Raw genomic sequence first — 18,415 nt, forward strand, 5'->3', positions numbered from 1 at the left:
GGCAGTTAATATTTTATATTCGATGAACATTTTAAAAAATTATCGAATATATTAGTATGACACCCTGATGCAAGATTAAGGAAAAATTAAAAAGAAATTGAGAAAAAGCTTTTCTGAAATAAAACAAAGTAGATCTTTAATTGTTAAATTTATAGCACTTTTAATAACATGGAAAAATCTTAAAGCGTCTTTTTCTTAAAAACGTTAAATTTTAACATATTTTATTGCAGATTTTTCTTAAGTCGTTGGAGATTTAGATTTTCTTATATAAATTCCTTAGCAAAAAAACAAGACAATACATAATCTTTGTTGGTTTGTTTGTTACTCTATACTATGGTTACCCAGTAAGCACACGACGTTGAAATAACGTTGATCGACGTTATTTCAACGTCGTGTGCTTACTGCAGTGGTTCTTAACCGGTGCTCCGCGAGGTAGTTGCAAGTGCTCCGCGAAATTATGAAACTCAAAATTTAATGTTCACTCACATTACTGTAATAATTACAGTTTAGGTAAGAAGCTACAATAATTGGATTTCAGTGCTCCCCAAATTTTTGTCATTATCAAAAGTGCTCTCCGACTTCAAAAAGGTTAAGAACCACTGGCTTACTGGGTATATACCTTTTATAATTTATAAATATATATTTATAATTTACATATTAATATATATTTATAAATATAAATTTATAATTAAAATCAGACAAGAAACAAATTTCTTTTTAAGATAATCTATAAAAAATCTTAATAAGAAACAAACTGAGATTAAATTTAATAAATAAGTTATATTTCATTCTTAGACTTAACACAATTGTTATATCGTATAAAATCAAAGACTTATCATCCAATGAAACTATAATTACTACTACAATAATAGGTCATTGGTCAAATATTTATAATATAAAATAAATTATTTTACAAATAAAAGCTAACATGTATAATATATATGCAAACCATTGTTTATATACAGGAAAAAAATTCAAGTATTTATAGTTTCACGCAGACATAATATAAAGATAAGTTGTCACATTAATGGTCCCATATCATGTAACTCATAGAAAAATAATTCTTCAAATGAATTTTCATGTCTTTATTTAAAAGAGGATTTAAAAAAATTCGAAATAAATACTAAAGACATTTTTTGGCTAAATTTTTGAATTTCATTATGAACTTATATAAACTCAAGTGGTAGAATGAAAATGCAGGTGTGCCAAAAGTAAACAGCTTTCCAAAGATATATGTACATAAATATATAGGTCAATTTTTTATTTACTTTTAAAAGAAAATAGTTCATAAAAATGTGTCCACATCAAAGAGATCACTAATTCCCTCATTGCAATCAAGAGAAAACAAATAATCTTCAGCTTTGAAATTAGGTTCGAGAGAAATTAAAGGAGATATGGCTAGTTCATTTCGATAGCAATTCTCATACGCTATAAAGTCTTCTGAGTCAAGTTTATTCATACGCATCATACCACAATTCATTGAAGAGAGTGTGGTATTGGCATCATAACTTGAAAATTGGCATTCTTCAAAATAACCTGAACTCTGACTAAGATTTCCTGGAGAACGCATATTGTCATTGCTGAATGGAGAAAATTCTGATGCTGAACTTGTAGAATCTGAGTAAGCACAATCTTCAAGCTTTTCATTTAATGGTGGAACATTCTCTTTATTGTCAGGACACAAATAAACATCAATTGGACCATTGGAACTTTTCAGCCAGATCTGTATTGACTAAACAATAAAAAAAATATGATTAAAAGATAAAATTATCAAGAAAATATGTTTTAAGACTTGATTTTTAAGTTATGTTAAATTACTTATTCATAAACAGCTTGAACTTTGATTGTCTTTAAAACTGATATAATTAGGAATAAAAACAAACCTCATTGGGATCAGGAACTTCTAACTTGGTTTCAGGAGGAGCTTTAATAGCAATCACAGTCTTATTATTAAAGTCTCTTATACCACGAATATCTTGATAAGTAACATATGAATGTCTGAATATCTGTTAAGGGTCATTATTATCATTGAAAAGAAACACTAATCTTTTTCATTTTAACTTATTTGAAGCACAAATCACCTTGCTAGAATATTGGAACTATCAAAGTTATTGACAAGATATTAACTAGGCATGAAAAGATACTTGTTGTAATGCTTAGCACCACTGCATTGCTTCATTTCATTTTGACATTGTTGAATAAGTTCATCTAGTTTTTCTTCAGACAATTTTAAATCTTCAATATCTTGATGCAAATCTACTAAATTTGTGGCAAGGATTGCTTCTTCATGATTTCCATCATCAACAACATTTTCATTTTGATTTTCTAAGTGCTTTGCACCACTATAATAAAAACAATTAAAAAATTAAATGAAATAAAAACTGAATTTTATTTTTAAGAGTAACATTTATTAAAAGTCTTACACCCATTTTATATTGTTCTTTGAATTCTTTTCAATCACACCAATACCCTCTAAAACATTTGTGATGTCATAAATTCTGCGTTTTTGCACATCAAGTAATTCTGCAGCTTGATTGAGATCAAGAATTCCGCTTACTGAATTGCGAAGCAGTGAGACAAATCTTTTTGTAAGGATTCCCAAAGAGGTTTCATAACGTCGCTCACATGCTGGTGATTTTAGAACTGACAAAGAAAAAAGCATAAATAAAATTTAATGATTAAAGCAATTTAACCCTATCTACATTGGGCTATAAAAATTACATTCTAAAAAAACCTCAACTGAGGGGTCCTTTTAAAAATACATTAAAATACCCCAACTGTGTGTTAAGACTTAAAAATCCAGAGGATTTTTAATTAAAATGAATTTTAAAATGAATAAACAGTTTTTTTGATATTTAACTCTATATACCAGGTTTTACTTCTAATATTGGATGATGCAATTTTGAATCAGATGTTGCAGGTGCTATTGGTTGTGGGGCTGTTCTGATCCTCTGCTTAGTTTGTGAAGTTGGTACAGAAACCTTTGATGATGGTGTTTTGAAAGTTGCAAATATGATGGGTTGTAATGTCTGCATGACTAATGGTTCTTGCTGACGATTTTGTTGCTGTAAAACAGCTTTATGCTCAAGATCAAGCTTTCGTTTTACCTTTAACAAATAAGTAGAAAATATCTAATTAATGAATTATCATAGAATTCATTCATCAAGAGAACATAAAAACAAACATATATACATTTATATATATTTATATATATGTATATATATTTATATATATTTATATATATGTATATATATGTATATATATTTATATATATGTATATATATTTATATATATGTATATATATTTATATATATGTATATATATTTATATATATGTATATATATTTATATATATGTATATATATTTATATATATGTATATATATTTATATATATGTATATATATTTATATATATGTATATATATTTATATATATGTATATATATATATATGTATATATATATATATATATATATATATATATATATATATATATATATATATATATATATACACACACACATACATATACATACATATCTGTTTGTGTATGTGTTTTTAAAAAATAAATATACACACATGAAAACAATACTCAAGTAATACATGAAACATTACATCGTATAAGGTAAATCAAAATAAGAAATAAAGAGAAGATAGAACTTTGTTAATACTAAGTTTTTCATGTACACAATAGAAAAACTATTAATACATGCATTGATTTTTATAATCAAAAATCAAAAAAAAAAAACACTACAAAAATGTGTCAACTTTGATTGTTAAGTAAACAACCCGTAAAGATGTTACTATTCCTTTTTACTGTACATAACTTAGCTACATAATAAATAAAAAGATAAATGTTATACGCAAACTCACATAAACGTGGGTTAACATCAATGTAAAATAAAATATACATCAATATATAGTCAAATATACATTAAATCACTATTTAATTCTAACTATTGTTACAACAATTTTAAAACACAGTCGTCATTTTTACTATATTATTAGCCCAAATTAAATCTAATATACACACGGATAATTTTATGATCTTAAAAATGAAAAACGTTTTTTTACCTGAGGTTTCGGCTGACTTCTTTTCGCTCTGTCGCTAGCAGGCGTTGAAAATGTTTGCTTAAATTGACTATCCGAAGGAGTTCCGGGAGATGAAGTAGGTTGATTTAATTCTGAAATAGATCTAGAGCTTCGAGATTTTTTTCCTTCGATTTCAAAAGCTTCAGGAATATCAATCACTTTTGTAGCCATCATAATTATTTAAAGAGTACATGAAAATTTATTCTCCTTTTTGAGCCTAATTAAGAAAATTTCACAATACAAAAACCTTACATTTCTTGCAAAACAACAACTAGTAAACTTTAAGCAATTTTGAATTTATAAAAATTTTTATTTTAGATTCTGTGATGTAAAAGATATTTAAAGATAATTATCTCATGATTAACTAAATATTTGTTGAGTATAGAAAACATCAAGTTTCGCGCGTTTTTTTAGTCAAGTGTTTTCGATTGCGGTCTAGTTGCACTCAATATTAATTTGATTCATCTTATTGGTTGAATTTTCCCGCCAGTTAAGATTTTTATTGTTCGTGTAAAAACGCGCGGGAAAATTTAATAAAGAAAGTTCAAAGTTACTTGGTTAGCTCTGCAATTTACTGTTGTTTATTTATTTATTTTTTTCCTAAATTTTTACGTTATTTCTCTTATCAATAACAATATTAAATTTTAGAGTTATTATAATTTTGATAAATTTAATTCAATTATAGGGTTATTTATCTTGTTAATGCTTATTATAATTATGGCCTCTGTTAAGATTACATAATGCACATTATAACTATTAAAACGCAAGGGTTATGGTTATTATCATTAACAGCTTGATTATTATGATCATTATCATGTAAAAATATCAACATCATTATGATGACAACAATAATCAGAGTAATTTCTCTTAGGGTAAGAGTATGCCGATCTTCTCGCAGAATGGCAATTAAACCGGTATGAGAATTCAAATCGTATGGTTCATTAAGTAATTATGCTACCAAGCAACAGCAACCAGATACGCACATTTTAACCTGTTAGTTCACAGCAAGGATATTTGTTCACAGAGACACGATAAAGAGTAAATGACCCAGAACTTTTTCAAAAAAAAATCAAAAAACGTATTTTGATCACCTAATGAATATAGTAGTACGAAACTCTGAAAAAGTCTTTTTAGATGACCTTTTTCCTTTTTTTCTTTTTTTTTTTTAACCGTTCCTAAATTGCACCCTACTAATCAGGTTTAAGATAAAATAAACAGTTGCGACTGTGTGAAGCTATTCACTAGTAGCGATTCATTCGTAAAATGAAATGATTAAGTTTAGTAGTTATCATATTAACAACTCTGTAAAACGATTAGTAACCAAACTAAGCTCAAGTAACTTTCAATAATTAAACCAACCCACTGTCAGCCGTGGACGCAGACTTAGTCGAAAATTAGAATGTCGGTACGTGAGGGAATTTCAAAACAAAACTATGGAATAAATTTTAGAAATCGTTTTGAATATGAAGAATATATAGTTAAAAAAAACAAAAGTCGCAGTTTTCATGAAGTTTAGAGAAAATGAACCACTTTAAAAAATTTGAAAATTTTTTTCTGCATCATGAGGAATTTTCGGAATGTGAAAAAGTTTTGCACCAAGTTTTTATTCTGAAGTTATTGCAGTAATCCTAACTTCTTGTAAAATTATCTACCTTTAATGTAAATTTTGTCTGTATCTCAGAAAAATACATCACTGTTTCCATGACATTTGTCATATTTCTGCAAAAAATATGTAAATAAATGTTATCTTGGAAAAAAATTCCCATGGTTTTTTTGTCCAGTTTTTTTTTATGAATAATCGCAGCACAAAAAAGTGATAATTTATTTATTAGAGCATGTTCTTCGGAGTCGAATATCCCAAATTTTTCTTTAGCCTATTTTTCTTGCTAACAACACATGATAAAAGAAAAAACCTGTCCGAAAAAAAAAATCTGCGAAAAAACACGTGGACATCACATGTCGTTTTCTATCAATTAATGATCCTTATTAAAAATTTTCAGTTTTTTTTTAAAAAAAGTTTCTTTTGTAGTAATCTTCTATTGTTTGATCAGTTGTTTTCAAAAACTAACTACATACAGATTTAATAGCAAACAACGAGGTTTATTTATTTGTTAAGAAAATATCATGAAAATGAAATTCATTTTAGTAAACTTACGCAGCTGCTTGTGACTTTATCATTACTTTACAAAAACGTAATAACTCATCGTAATTGACATGAAGTGAGGCTTCCTCCCCAGATTAAAACAAGCTCAGAATAGTTTTTTTTTTTTAATCACTGGCTTTTAATATCCAAATAAAAAAATGAAAAAAAGAGCTAAATAAATATTTTTCTTTAAGAGGACGAAGCATTTACGATTTAATATTCTAGATTAAGTGGTAAATTTATCTTTTGGTTATCGCTTGAGGTAAACTTCACTCATCTGTAATTGTTCCGTAGACATACTCATCAAGAATTGATTTCGTACATGTAGTTTTTATTCATAAACTCTTTACCAGTTTTAATACACACATCACTGGGAAACACGGTAAAAAGGAATTGTGTCCTAATATTCGAAGGTGAAAGATTAAGAGCCGTTAATATCATTCAATCTTTGTTTGTAATATGCATAACTGCTGAAGACAATAAGCTGCCAAACGTATTTTTTTTTAATGTTATAAAATCTTTAGGGATTAAAATTGAATGATTAGAAAAAATGGAAAAAAATTAGATAAAATGACAAATAGATAAAAAAAAAAAAAAAAAAAAAAAAAAAGAAGTCTGCTATAAAAATGATAATATAAAAAAGTCTACTAATAAACATTAGTTTTTAAAAATTTCATTTTTTCTTTAAAAATCAAAGGCTGGGTTCAGCATAACTTTTGACTTTTAAAGAGAGCGATTGAAATTTTCTTCGCTAACCATTCGAAAGTAAACTACTAAACTTGCCGCATTAACGCGCACCTAACTTTAAAACTGAAGGTTTACACGTAGCAAGTTTCTCATCGAATGTGTTACGTAAAGCAGCTTTCATAGGTCTAAAACAAATCTCTTTCAAGGGTTTGTGTTTTCTGCTAGTTTATATGGAAGGATCCCTGCAATTAAACTCCATTCGCCCCCAAGGGTAAAACAAGAGGGCTCAATCCGAAATTAAACAAGTATGGAAAAAAAATATTTTCAATATTTCAGATTTGATTCATTTTTATGTTATATATGTGTGTGTGTGTGTGTGTGCAAACACACACACATATAATCTAAATGTCTGTTTATCAATCTAAATATCAGTTTCATTTTAAACCAAAAAAAAAATTGAATTTAACCTCCTGTTTATCTTGGCCCTCCCAAGATTAAATCCTGTATGTGCCACTGCAGGTTTTTTGTAATAAAATCAAGTATAAAACCATTTATGAAATTTAGATCCCAGTTCCTTTTTATTTTTATCTAAAGATAAAAAAATTCACCAATTGTTAAGCCCAATATTACTAAGTCATTAGAATAACAATTTTTACTGAAGCAAGGTATTCTCTAAGAGAGCTGCTCACCGATGTTAGTCGCAAGCATCTTTGAGCAAATATGTAACATAAATATTGCATAACCAAAAATATAATTTAGTAAACAATAGGCTAATAAATTGTAATCTAATACTATCTCCGTTACAAAATAGTTTTCACATTTGGATACTTTTGGTCCGAATATTGAATATGTATGCTATTTGAGTAATTTTTTAAAGATTTGCTAAATTTGTACCGTTGTAACTATTTTATAAAAGTGCCAAAAGGAGCTCTAAAAATAGTCTAAAAGGAACTCCAGTAACGAAAGTTATAGAACAGATCGGCAAAGAAGAAATTCGAAATATGATGATGAAAAATGTTTTATCAGCTATAAGCTTGTTCGAATACTTTTAGTAGTCATTTTCAATAAGCTATTACTTTTAAAAATCGGTCTAACACAAGTTAACCTATAGCCATAAAAGTTTGATCAAATGGGTGAAGTATTTTGGAATAAAATTTATGCATAAAACGTGACAACTATTGTGGAACGGAGGTTGTAAATGGTAATATAAATAAGTGTTGGAACGTATTAGTAAAACATAGAAATGTTCTCTCATTACATATTTATATCACAACATAAATATATACATTAGAGTATTATCACAGAGCTCCTTAATCTATAGATCGATAAAACTGTGAATTTTCTTTCAAAGAAATGTATTTTCAGGCGATTCTTGCTGTAAAAATTTCGGAAACTACAAGTTTACTAATTTCCTCAAAATTGAAAGTTACCGCCACCAAATAAGGTTACCTTACCTAAAACAAGTTTAACCCATCAAAAAATTTATCACAAAAAACAGCAGATAAACAAAGAGAAATAAATAATATATCAAAAGCTTCCGAATAAATATTTCTACTCGTGATGCAATTCAATATTATATTTCTTTTATCATATATTTATATTCCAGATATTTCATATTATAGATATGTTTTTACGATATTAAATTTCACGTTTATTGCCAATAACTCATTTTTTAAATTGTTTTACTTTTTAAGAAAATAGACTTTTGCACAACATTCCGTTTCCTTTTATTGTTTGTAAAAATAGCGTTTTTTACTTTCGTGACTTATGTAGCCGCATGTGATAAAGCAATGCGTTTATTAGAATGTAAACACGTCGTTTCAAAAGGTGTTAGCACTTAAGTATTCCCGACCACTACAGTAGCTTCCTACAACAAGCTCATTTTTCGAACGAATCACTTTGACAGTTGGCCTCACCACGGATAATAGAAGTGTTTCGACTCACTGATGTTCATCTTGAAAAGCTCTTTTTTTAAAGAAAAGGAGTGATTATTGTAATTTATTTTTTACTTATAATAATTAAAAAATCATCAAATTTTCTGATTTTCTGCTGAGCTTTCAATTTAATTATTTCCGGCATGTTGTCCGTTTAATATAAATGAATTGCAGAAAACATAAACTATTCTAAAAATTGTAAAAAAGTTTTATTTCGGTGATTGAATTAATTGAATGAAATATTGTTTGACACAGTACACGTTACTCCTCACGCTTATTCATTTTATCTGTATATACAACACACAAAATATTATTAAGCTATTGTTGCAATAAGACAATTGTGTTTTAGGTGGTTTTCGTGGCTATTTTCTTGTTAAAAAGTAATCTTTGAATTTTATCGGTCAATTGCTAGAATTGTGAGAAAACTAAAATTATCAACTACAAAGAAAGAAAAACATAATGAATTATCTTTAAAGATTATCATTCCTTACTTAGATTACGGATTGATTTTTAATTTGCGATTTTTCCGAAATCGCATGAATATTGCGGAAACTTGTAAAATAAATGTTTAACCAGCTACGATGTGTTTCGACTCAAAATTATGTTAAACTTTTTTTTCGGATTTAAGATTTCTTGTGCAGATTGTAGCATACGAAACTTTAAATGAATTTAATGCAAATGATCATTTGGATTAACTTCAATTAAAATGTCATTTTTAATATATTTATCTTCTCTTTCAAAATACCAGTCAATTTTATTCCCAAGCATTTTGAGCAGATGAGTTATCTATTTTTCAACTTCACAGCTGCATTATGCCGCAAATAAAATAGAGGAATAGGTTAAAACTGTTATGGGCTCCTTTAGCTCATTTACGGTATAATGCATTTTATGCATTATAGTTTTTGTAACATTTTTAACAGTTTTGTATTTTGGGGAACACTTGTTTTGAATGGGCTGCATTTTGCATACTTTTTCTGTTAAATATATTATTTTGAATAACTGATCCGTTGTTTTTGCTTTCTAGCCATTTTCGTAGACATTTTGTGCTAAAAAAACCCACATATTTTTGACTGTTCTTTCTTGTGGAATATTTGGCGGATCAATCGCTTGGCAACATAATTCATGTTTTCGTCCGTCCATGCCACAGTTGTATTTGAGTAATGGGCACTTAGAGATAAAACAATCGAGGTCGCTGTGTTTCGAAGTCAAAGTCGAAGCTTCGACATCGCTAAAAGTCGAGTGTGAACGTGTTTCGAAATCGTTAAAAGTTGTATAAAATTTAATTAAACGGTCTTCAAAGTCGTATTACTTCGAATAAAATATATTTTCGCGGTTTTCAAAATCGTAAAAAGTAATGTAAATTCGAAAATGGCGTGTTTTAAAATTGTTTAAAATTTCTTACGGCTTTCAAATTCACTTCCAAAAATTTAACTGTCTTCGAAATCGTTTGAGTAAACGAAACGAGTGCATGCAAAAAGTAAACAAACGAACGTCGCGTGACTTCGTTCAGGTTTTAAGCTCAATGACTTCAAGTTCATGTTTAATGACTTCAACTTCAAGCTCTATTAGCAAAAATTTTAAAGTGAAGTGAACTGATAAGCCATGTTTTAAGCTGAACTTGTATGTGGCTGTACTAGTACTGTTATACTCTTCCCTTCTATTCTCCTAGACTCCTACTCTATCCCTTAGATTTGGAAAAAATCACAATCGATGAGAAGCTAACTATGTTCAGGTTCAAAGACATCGGTACAAAGTAAAGTGAAGTGATAACTGGTTTGGTATATGCTAGCAATCTCTGCCCTTCTATTTCTTAATAATAAAAATTTGAAGTATACACTAGAGTAACATTACAGAAATACAGAATATACAAAAGATGTGCTAAAACCCTTTCATTTATTTAATAATCATTCTAGATTTCATAAGTCCAATTCCTTAAACATGTGAAAAAATTATTTGCATATTGTCGATTACCTAATCTAAAATAATCCTAGCATGCTTCCCTAGTAAAGAATATTTAGTTGTCTGCTTCCAGTCTTTCATTCTCATTTTTTTTTGCAAGTTCCTTGCCTCGGGAGCCTAAATGATGTCTGTCTCACCTTTTCAGTTCAACAATACTGGAGTTTACATTTTTAATGTGGCGGTATCATCATCATCATCATCATCATCATCATCATCATCATCATCATCATCATCATCATCATCATCATCATCATCATCATCATCATCATCATCATCATCATTAGACTGATCTGAGTGTAGATTTGCTACTCATTTTTTCGGTCGGCAGCTTTTGGAAAATTTTTTTAAAATAGCGTTTTATTTAAACTTTTTTTAAAAATTAGGTAACGGGCAGTAAAGTTAGCCTAATTATTTTCTAGTTTTGTGTTTTAAACAGCCACAAACTTCTATGACTCTATCTTTGAGTAACATTTCTATCCCTATGATAAGTGGTATTAAAATCCGAGTGAATGGTAGTCTTTGTTACAAATTTACTTTGAGGCCCTAATATACTTTAAAGTTAATCATAATTCATCATGTTTCATCTTTGCAAATATCCCAAATTTTTTAAAAACTAAGAAAAAATTTTAAAATCAAAAATATCACCCTGATGCTATAAAATAGCCCTCGTTTTTACGGTATTTTCATGTTTTAAGAAAACGTTTTTTAAAATCTGATGCAAAGTTACATTTTCGCTTTTTTTTTTGGTCAGTTCTTGATGAAATTTCTTGAAATGAAATTATTTTCAATAAAATGTAAAAGATTCAACATTTTTATGTAGTTAACTCTTCAATTCATCTTCAGGAACATTTTTTATGTCATCATTATCATTATAAACATTTGTCGCTTCGCTACCTAAGAGTAGCAATTCTACACAAGAAAGAAATACAGCAGACTTGGTCATCTATTTTCAAAGCGTAAGCGAGTGTTTTTCTCAATAACTGATATCTGTTTAGCTACAGTGATTGCATTTTTATTACTTTAAAACTATTTGTTGTAAATAAATTATTTCACTTCAATAATCTGAAATAGGCTCTTTCTCACTGTTTTACTTAGTGATAGAAATGCTTCGGTGATGTAACTTTTCTACACAAAGTCAAAATTGTGACTGAAATAGTAAGTCAGATCTTAGAAAACTTCGGGAAAAAATTAAAAATTTGGAATATAAAGTCATTGTTTCATATATTAAACTCGAAAATATTCTCCTTTCGTTATTTCACTAGACACAAGTGTAATAGGATGCTCAAGTAATTTGTCACCGTTCTTCCGAAGCATAGAAATGCGACATTACATTACAAAAATATTCAAAGTTTTATCATAAGACCAGTTAAAGACTTCGGATATTTCATGACTGACCGTACATGCTCTGAAATTGTAAACTTTTTGATAAAATTACAATTTAATGAAAAGCATGCCTTTACATTAAACGAGGCTTGAGAGCCAGATTGGCGTGGAGGGGCGGCCAGTTGGAAGTAATTCTGAGAAAACACAAAAAGAAATTTTTAACTAAAACTATAAATTAGACGACTGTATGTGGATAAATATTTTTATACTAATAAATACTACTATTTTATAAATAGTATACTTTTTTGAGTAGTAGAGGAGATAGGCTACATAAAATGTAATTGAGAAAAATTGAGGATAAGACCACTTTAGTGCTTAACGCCTCAATTATCCTTTGAAGCTGCAACTAAGGAAAAATACAACTAAGCTGCTAAAAAACTATTTTGTAGAAAGAAAAAAAACAGGTTTTTTAAGATGAGTTTTAAATATTGCATGAAATGGCGCTCTTTTATTGAGCTATCAATTTTGAAAAATTGAATTGGAATTGCACCAATATCTCCTTTCCATGCAACAGTTTAAATTTACTAAAGAAACATCAAGTTACAACAATAATCACTAATTGACATTTTTTTCGAAACATTAACATGAAGTGTAAACACTAAACTTCTATAGTGCTCTTTATCTTTGAGTATGCATTTAGATTATGCATTTTAACTATTCTTTGGACCAAAGTTTAATCCACTTTGAAAACCGTGAGCATTCAAAAAAATATTTTTCAAAAATGAAAATAAAAAATGACAATATATAATAAAAAATATATATATAAAACTGGCTATTCAAAGAACAGAAACTGACTGTTTAAAAACCAAAAACTAAAAACTACAATATTCAAAAACTAGTTGCTTTAAAGACCAAAAACTGAAAAAGATAAAACCAAGTTTACTTAAAAAAACCAAATATTGGCTCTTCTAGTATATAAAATGGGTATTCAAAAATCATAAACTGGCTATTCAAATTTTAGAAAAAGGCTAGCTGTACAAAGTTAAATAACTATTTATTAAGCAAAACTAAAAATGGAACTACTAGAAAATGGACTTAAATGTATTTTTTTCATATTTAACTTTATTAACTAGTCTGTGGATCTCACTTACTGCAAAATCTCACTGATTTGTTCATTGGTCCATCCATGGTTACTAAAAGTCCAGTAACTGTTGACCTAGGTTGGTTTGCAATAATCTTTCTTGTACAGAATCTTCTGTGGTTGCTAAAGCCCCCATAACTTCCTTTTTACAGATGACCATCAAGGTAAACCTATCATTATGGCGCATAATTTTTTGACTCTCACAACTAATTTTGGTTTAAGAATTAGAAAGATCTAATTTTGAACCCAAAGACCTTCTTTGCGACAATAATTTGCTATAGATAGATTTAGGAGTTTTTATTTGTAAATATCATTATATTTGATTTTATTTTTGTATATAAGGAAAGTAGCAACCTTGAAAATCATTACTTTTAAAAATGCAAAATCTCACTTATTTGATTATTGGTCCATCCACATTTACTAAAAGTATCTTCCCTAGGATACGACATAAACTCAATTAAAATCAAAATAAACCTTTATTTTAAATATAAAAACTGCATACTTGAATTCTTCAAACCTGCTCAGCTTTAGCAAACAGGTATATTATTGCTCCAGGAACAAGTACTTTATATGAATATTGCGCTAAACAACAAAAAGTATATTGTAAATAACATATAGTTTTATGTGACATGCACATATTGCAAGTTATTCTGCACAGATAGATATTTTTTTATGCAATTTTTTTTATTACATTCTTTTTTTTTATTACATTCTTTTTTTTTATTACAAATTTATTTGTATAGGTTTGGTTTATATGAATTTTAAAGCTTTACTTTAGTTTCATTGTAAGAACAAGCTAATGCACCATAAAGGTCATGAGCTTGGTCATTGGATAATAGATCAAGCATATCAACATCATATAAATTTATATATATATATATATATATATATATATATATATATATATATATATATATATATATATATATATATATATATATACATATAGTAATATAAATGTTTCATATAAGACAAATAAAATGTTTTATATACTTGCGTATAAATTGCAAACAGCATACCCATCTCCAAATAATTCTCCATAAGTTTGCAAGCCACTAAGCTTTTTGTAGCAAAGGACATATTTAGCTACAGAAGACTGCTCTCTATATATGTTTGTACTACTTCTTGGGAATAATATAGTTAATTTAAAAGTATCTACTCGTATTTAACAGTAGCTAAAAGGTTTAGGAGCTTTCTTTATCCTCCTAATAACTACAAACAAATAAATTGTAAACTCAGGCCTACAAGGCTCAATGATATATTAAGAATAACTAGATGTCTAACTGCCGTAAATCGGTATAAGAAAAAGTGAAGCAAAAATCGGCCATTATGGGGGGCAAAATCTTTACGCTATTTATCAAAACAAAACAAATACGAAGCTTTTGATTTGTTAAATTTGCCCCCCATAATGGCCGATTTTTGCTTCAAAAAATACGCGAAAGTTAGACATCTAGTTATTTTTAATATATCATTGACAAGGCTAGCTACAAATATTTCACTGCCTCCGTTTAAAAAAAATGGCTGCTTATAATTGAAAATATCACGGCGTGCGATGTAAAAAAAACGATGCAGCATTTATACTAACGGGTAACATTTCTATACTGCAATGTATCAATTCTATACAGCAACGTAACATTTCTATGCCAAAATGTAGCAAATCTATTATAAGTAGCGAATCTATGCCAAAATGTAGCATTGCTATCAATTTTTGTAGCAAATCTACGCATCAGTCTGATCATCATCATCATCATCATCATCATCATCATCATCATCATCATCATCATCATCATCATCATCATCATCATCATCATCATCATCATCATCATCATCATCATCGTCATCATCATCATCATCATCATCATTGTCATCATCATCATCATCATTGTCATCATCATCATCATCATTGTCATCATCATCATCATCATTGTCATCATCATCATCATCGTCATCATCATCATCATCATCATCATCATCATCATCATCATCATCATCATCATCATCATCATATCCTAGTCTGAGTCATAATCATCATCATTTTGATTTCTGTCTGGAGCAGATCTTGCTGCCATTTGCTCTTCCATGGAGTGGTATTCCCAAATTGGTACAAAGGAGTTTAAGAGATCGAAGTTCTCGTTGATGAAGACCAACCTCTCAGTGGTTTTTGGAGACAACCTGCATCTCTTTTCGTGGACCACCTGTCCAGCTTCACTAAAGGCCCGCTCACTTTAGGCACTTGAGGCTGGCAGGCAATAATACTCCCGTGCAAGTCCTGCCAAGATGGGCATCTCTTTGCGATGTGTCCTCCACCAGTCAAGGTCATTAACCTTCGAATCTATGACAGTTGTTTCTCTGAATTTTGCCCACTCAACGGAAATCGGAGGACCCTCAGCTGTAGCATTTGTCTGCCTGAATTGGCTGGACACAGTCTAAAAGAAAGGATGGAAGTTAAACGTTTAGTAAACTTCGTATAACTTCGCTTTCTTTAATCTAAAATTGTTTAAATTCAAATAATTTTTAAAAAGTTCGTTTAACTTTGTACCGCCCCCCTCTCCCCCGTATGGCATCGTATCCTCAAATTAAAATTTTTATGACTTTGTTTGTTCGATTGCATTAAGATTAGTAGATGTATATTTAACTAGTTTTAAAGAAATTTATTTTATATTATACTTAATAGCTATTACCTTTGCTGCTGCCTTCCAGAATTCAGTCTCACCATCATCTTCAAGAAACTCATGGGTGATCTCATCTGAGACATTGATTGTACCTTGCTGGTTTGACATCCAGTCTGCTGTTGTAGGATGACTGGTTTTCAACTTGTCAAAAATCTCATCCCTGACATCATAAGCTTGTTGTTGGCCTTTCAATAAGTTGTTGACCTTTCAAGAAGGGGTGCAACAGACAGCCTACAGCATAAGGCATGATGTCACATCCTCCTCTTGGGAATCGTTTCTCAAGTTCTACAATGAGCTCAACTATGAAAGGACCTACTCCAGTGACACTTAAAAAGTTAAAAATATTACTATTCATCTCGAGGCACTTCTTTTTCAACACCCCTTCAGCCAGAGGAGAGTGATGGACTCGGGCGGAGATTGTCCTGCATGCATCGATAGCAGCCTTGATATCAGGCTGTTTGTTGACAGTCCTCTCCAGGGCCATGTTAAGCTTGTGGTTAATCCACGTGATTAAGCCAATTTCAAGATCAGCAATAGTCTCTGACTTCCTCAGTGCAGCTTTTATATTTGAAGCTTGATCACACACAACAACCCGCTTCTTGACGATTTTGAGTGACTCAAAACGTTTAACCAAGTTGTCCAACTGAGTAGCAATGTTCTGACCAGTGTGCTTACCTGGGAATGGAACAACTCCAACAGTTACTTTTCGTAGAACAAACTCTTTGGTGATGTAATGAAGATTCACCGGCATGAATGGGTCGTTGTTGCGTGAGGTCCAGATGTCAGTGCTGATTGCAACTCGGTCGCAATGAGGAATTTGTCAAACATGCTCTTCATGGCCATCTGCAGATTCCTATAGAGGAGAGGTAACTTGAAGCGAGCCATGCAGGCACCACTTTTAACCTTAAACCTCGAGTCAAAGTGGGCAAGCAGTCTTTGGAATGGGATAGAGTCACACATGGAGAAAGGCTGATTGTCAGTTGCAAGGTAAATCATGAGCTCCATGTCACCACGAAGTTGAGTGGTGCTCTGTGTTGGATAGCACAGGTTCTTTCTGGCTTTTAGAACCCTTTTTCTTTTCCTGTGACCTAAAAAAAATTGTATACATTTGTTAACATTGAATTAACCCCGGATTTTGTTGTTTACATAAAAAAAAAGTTGTATAACTTCGCTACATCGCATCGCAAGATCCATCATGTAACTAACTTACCAGTGCCAACTGTTTCCAATTCATCTTCTGCCTCTTCAATTTTGTCCTCCTTGGCAGCTTCTGCCTCATTCTTTATCTTTTGACTCTGACACATTTCAATGTACTCATCCTTATGGTTGGATTGCAGGTGACAACTCAGGGTCGATGTTGACCCAGAATTCATTTTTAGGTCCTTCTTGCAGATATTGCACACACCATAGGCCTTATCTCCTCTGTATTCCTTCAGGAAGTACTGCCAAACCAGCGAGCGATGGGTCTTTGGCATATTTGTTTAATGTTTTACAATGTTTAAATCTTGTTAAATAACATACGCAAAGTTATAAGGTTTTCAAATTCGTTAAATATAATGTAAACAAATTTATACGATTTTCATAACCGTAAAATTTTGATTTACAATATTTTGCGGCTCTCAACATCGTTTTAATTAAGTTTTAACAACTTTTAAAGGTTTTCAAAGTCAATTAAATTTAAATTTACGACTTTTTGCGGCTTTCAACATCGTTTTAATTAAGTTTTAACGACTTTTAAAGGTTTTTAAAGTCGATTTAAAATTAAAGCTACAACTTTTTACGGCTTTCGTAACCGTTTAATTAACTTTTTTTCGAAGTTTAACGGATTTCGACATCGTTTAATGAACTTTTTTTCGAAGTTGAACGAATTTCAACTCCGTTTAATTTAAGAAACTTCGCCTAACTGACGGCTTTCAAAGTCGAACAAAAAATATACGATTTCGAAAACCGTAACTCGATTGTTTTATCTCTATGGGCACTTCCTGAATCAGGACAAAATATGTATAGAAATTCGGATTATATTTATGAGAAAATGGGTGAAATCTTTTAATTAAGCATTTCTTAACATCAGTTTAATACAACAAGGATTGGTTTAAGAATAAGTGGAGTCGATTTACTTGCATTTGAAAAATATTACCCACACGAGGAATTTTGAAGAGAATTTATTTTTTCCTGAATACGTGAAGTTTTTTGGTTACTTTTCGATGTTATCTGTGTAAAATCCAGCGTTTTCTGTTAAATAAAAAATATTTTTTGTTGTCAATCTTTTTATCTTCTTTTTTTCCATAAAGATGGTATACCAAGTCTCGACTCTCGAGTTTTTTGGCTCTCAAAGCTTGATCAGGTTAAACATCATTTTTAACACATTTACAAACCTTATATTTTAGACACATAGTAGATTGCAAATTATGTAAAACTAAACATTTTCATATCGATTTTCATATGAGAAAACTTAATTTAACTTTT

At 29.8% G+C, this 18,415-nt stretch overlaps 2 protein-coding genes and 1 long non-coding RNA gene across 4 annotated transcripts; 1 reads left to right on the top strand and 2 right to left on the bottom strand.

The window, feature by feature from the left end:
* Nucleotides 1-760: 760 nt before the first annotated feature.
* Nucleotides 761-7,532, bottom strand: LOC149888372 (transcription factor E2F5-like). 2 transcript variants are annotated; one of them, XM_090088330.1, is made up of 7 exons: nt 7,388-7,532; nt 4,073-4,307; nt 2,870-3,107; nt 2,424-2,643; nt 2,145-2,342; nt 1,884-1,998; nt 761-1,732 (listed from the first exon to the last, which is right to left on the bottom strand). In XM_090088330.1, exons 2-7 carry the CDS (start codon nt 4,262-4,264, stop codon nt 1,286-1,288), a joined length of 1,410 nt encoding a protein of 469 aa, XP_089944456.1. In that variant the 5' UTR covers nt 4,265-4,307; nt 7,388-7,532; the 3' UTR covers nt 761-1,285. The 2 variants fall into 2 exon arrangements, with proteins under 2 accessions (XP_089944456.1, XP_089944457.1); XM_090088331.1 differs by lacking the exon at nt 7,388-7,532 and adding an exon at nt 6,246-6,784.
* Nucleotides 7,061-8,954, top strand: LOC149888373 (uncharacterized). Its single transcript, XR_016452778.1, has 2 exons — nt 7,061-7,225; nt 8,694-8,954. It is a non-coding gene; the product is annotated as an uncharacterized LOC149888373 (long non-coding RNA).
* A 6,372-nt stretch (nt 8,955-15,326) lies between these two features.
* On the bottom strand, nt 15,327-17,494 carry LOC149888374 (uncharacterized). The gene is made up of 4 exons (XM_090089070.1): nt 17,166-17,494; nt 16,853-17,037; nt 15,959-16,153; nt 15,327-15,703 (listed from the first exon to the last, which is right to left on the bottom strand). The coding sequence occupies exons 1-4, from the start codon at nt 17,422-17,424 to the stop codon at nt 15,503-15,505; spliced, it is 840 nt and encodes a 279-aa protein (XP_089945196.1). The 5' UTR covers nt 17,425-17,494; the 3' UTR covers nt 15,327-15,502.
* Between the last annotated feature and the right edge of the window lie 921 nt (nt 17,495-18,415).

The sequence above is a fragment of the Hydra viridissima genome, unplaced genomic scaffold (assembly GCF_058129835.1).
Source record: "Hydra viridissima isolate aposymbiotic clone 2 unplaced genomic scaffold, HvirCarnegie_v1 scaffold_5, whole genome shotgun sequence".
NCBI classification, from domain to species: Eukaryota; Metazoa; Cnidaria; class Hydrozoa; order Anthoathecata; family Hydridae; genus Hydra; species Hydra viridissima.

What these genes read in the sequence shown, in the direction of transcription:
- LOC149888372 (XM_090088330.1), bottom strand. Translation starts at nt 4,264, where the DNA reads ATGATGGCTACAAAAGTGATTGATATTCCTGAAGCTTTTGAAATCGAA. An exon ending in AAGAACAATATAAAATGGGT is followed by an intron (nt 2,343 to 2,423) that starts GTAAGACTTTTA and finishes TTTTTATTATAG; the next exon opens with TGGTGCAAAGCACTTAGAAA. An exon ending in GGTGCTAAGCATTACAACAA is followed by an intron (nt 1,999 to 2,144) that starts GTATCTTTTCAT and finishes ACAGATATTCAG; the next exon opens with ACATTCATATGTTACTTATC.
- LOC149888374 (XM_090089070.1), bottom strand. Translation starts at nt 17,424, where the DNA reads ATGCCAAAGACCCATCGCTCGCTGGTTTGGCAGTACTTCCTGAAGGAA. An exon ending in ACTTTGACTCGAGGTTTAAG is followed by an intron (nt 16,154 to 16,852) that starts GTTAAAAGTGGT and finishes CCTTCTTGAAAG; the next exon opens with GTCAACAACTTATTGAAAGG. An exon ending in TCTGGAAGGCAGCAGCAAAG is followed by an intron (nt 15,704 to 15,958) that starts GTAATAGCTATT and finishes CCTTTCTTTTAG; the next exon opens with ACTGTGTCCAGCCAATTCAG.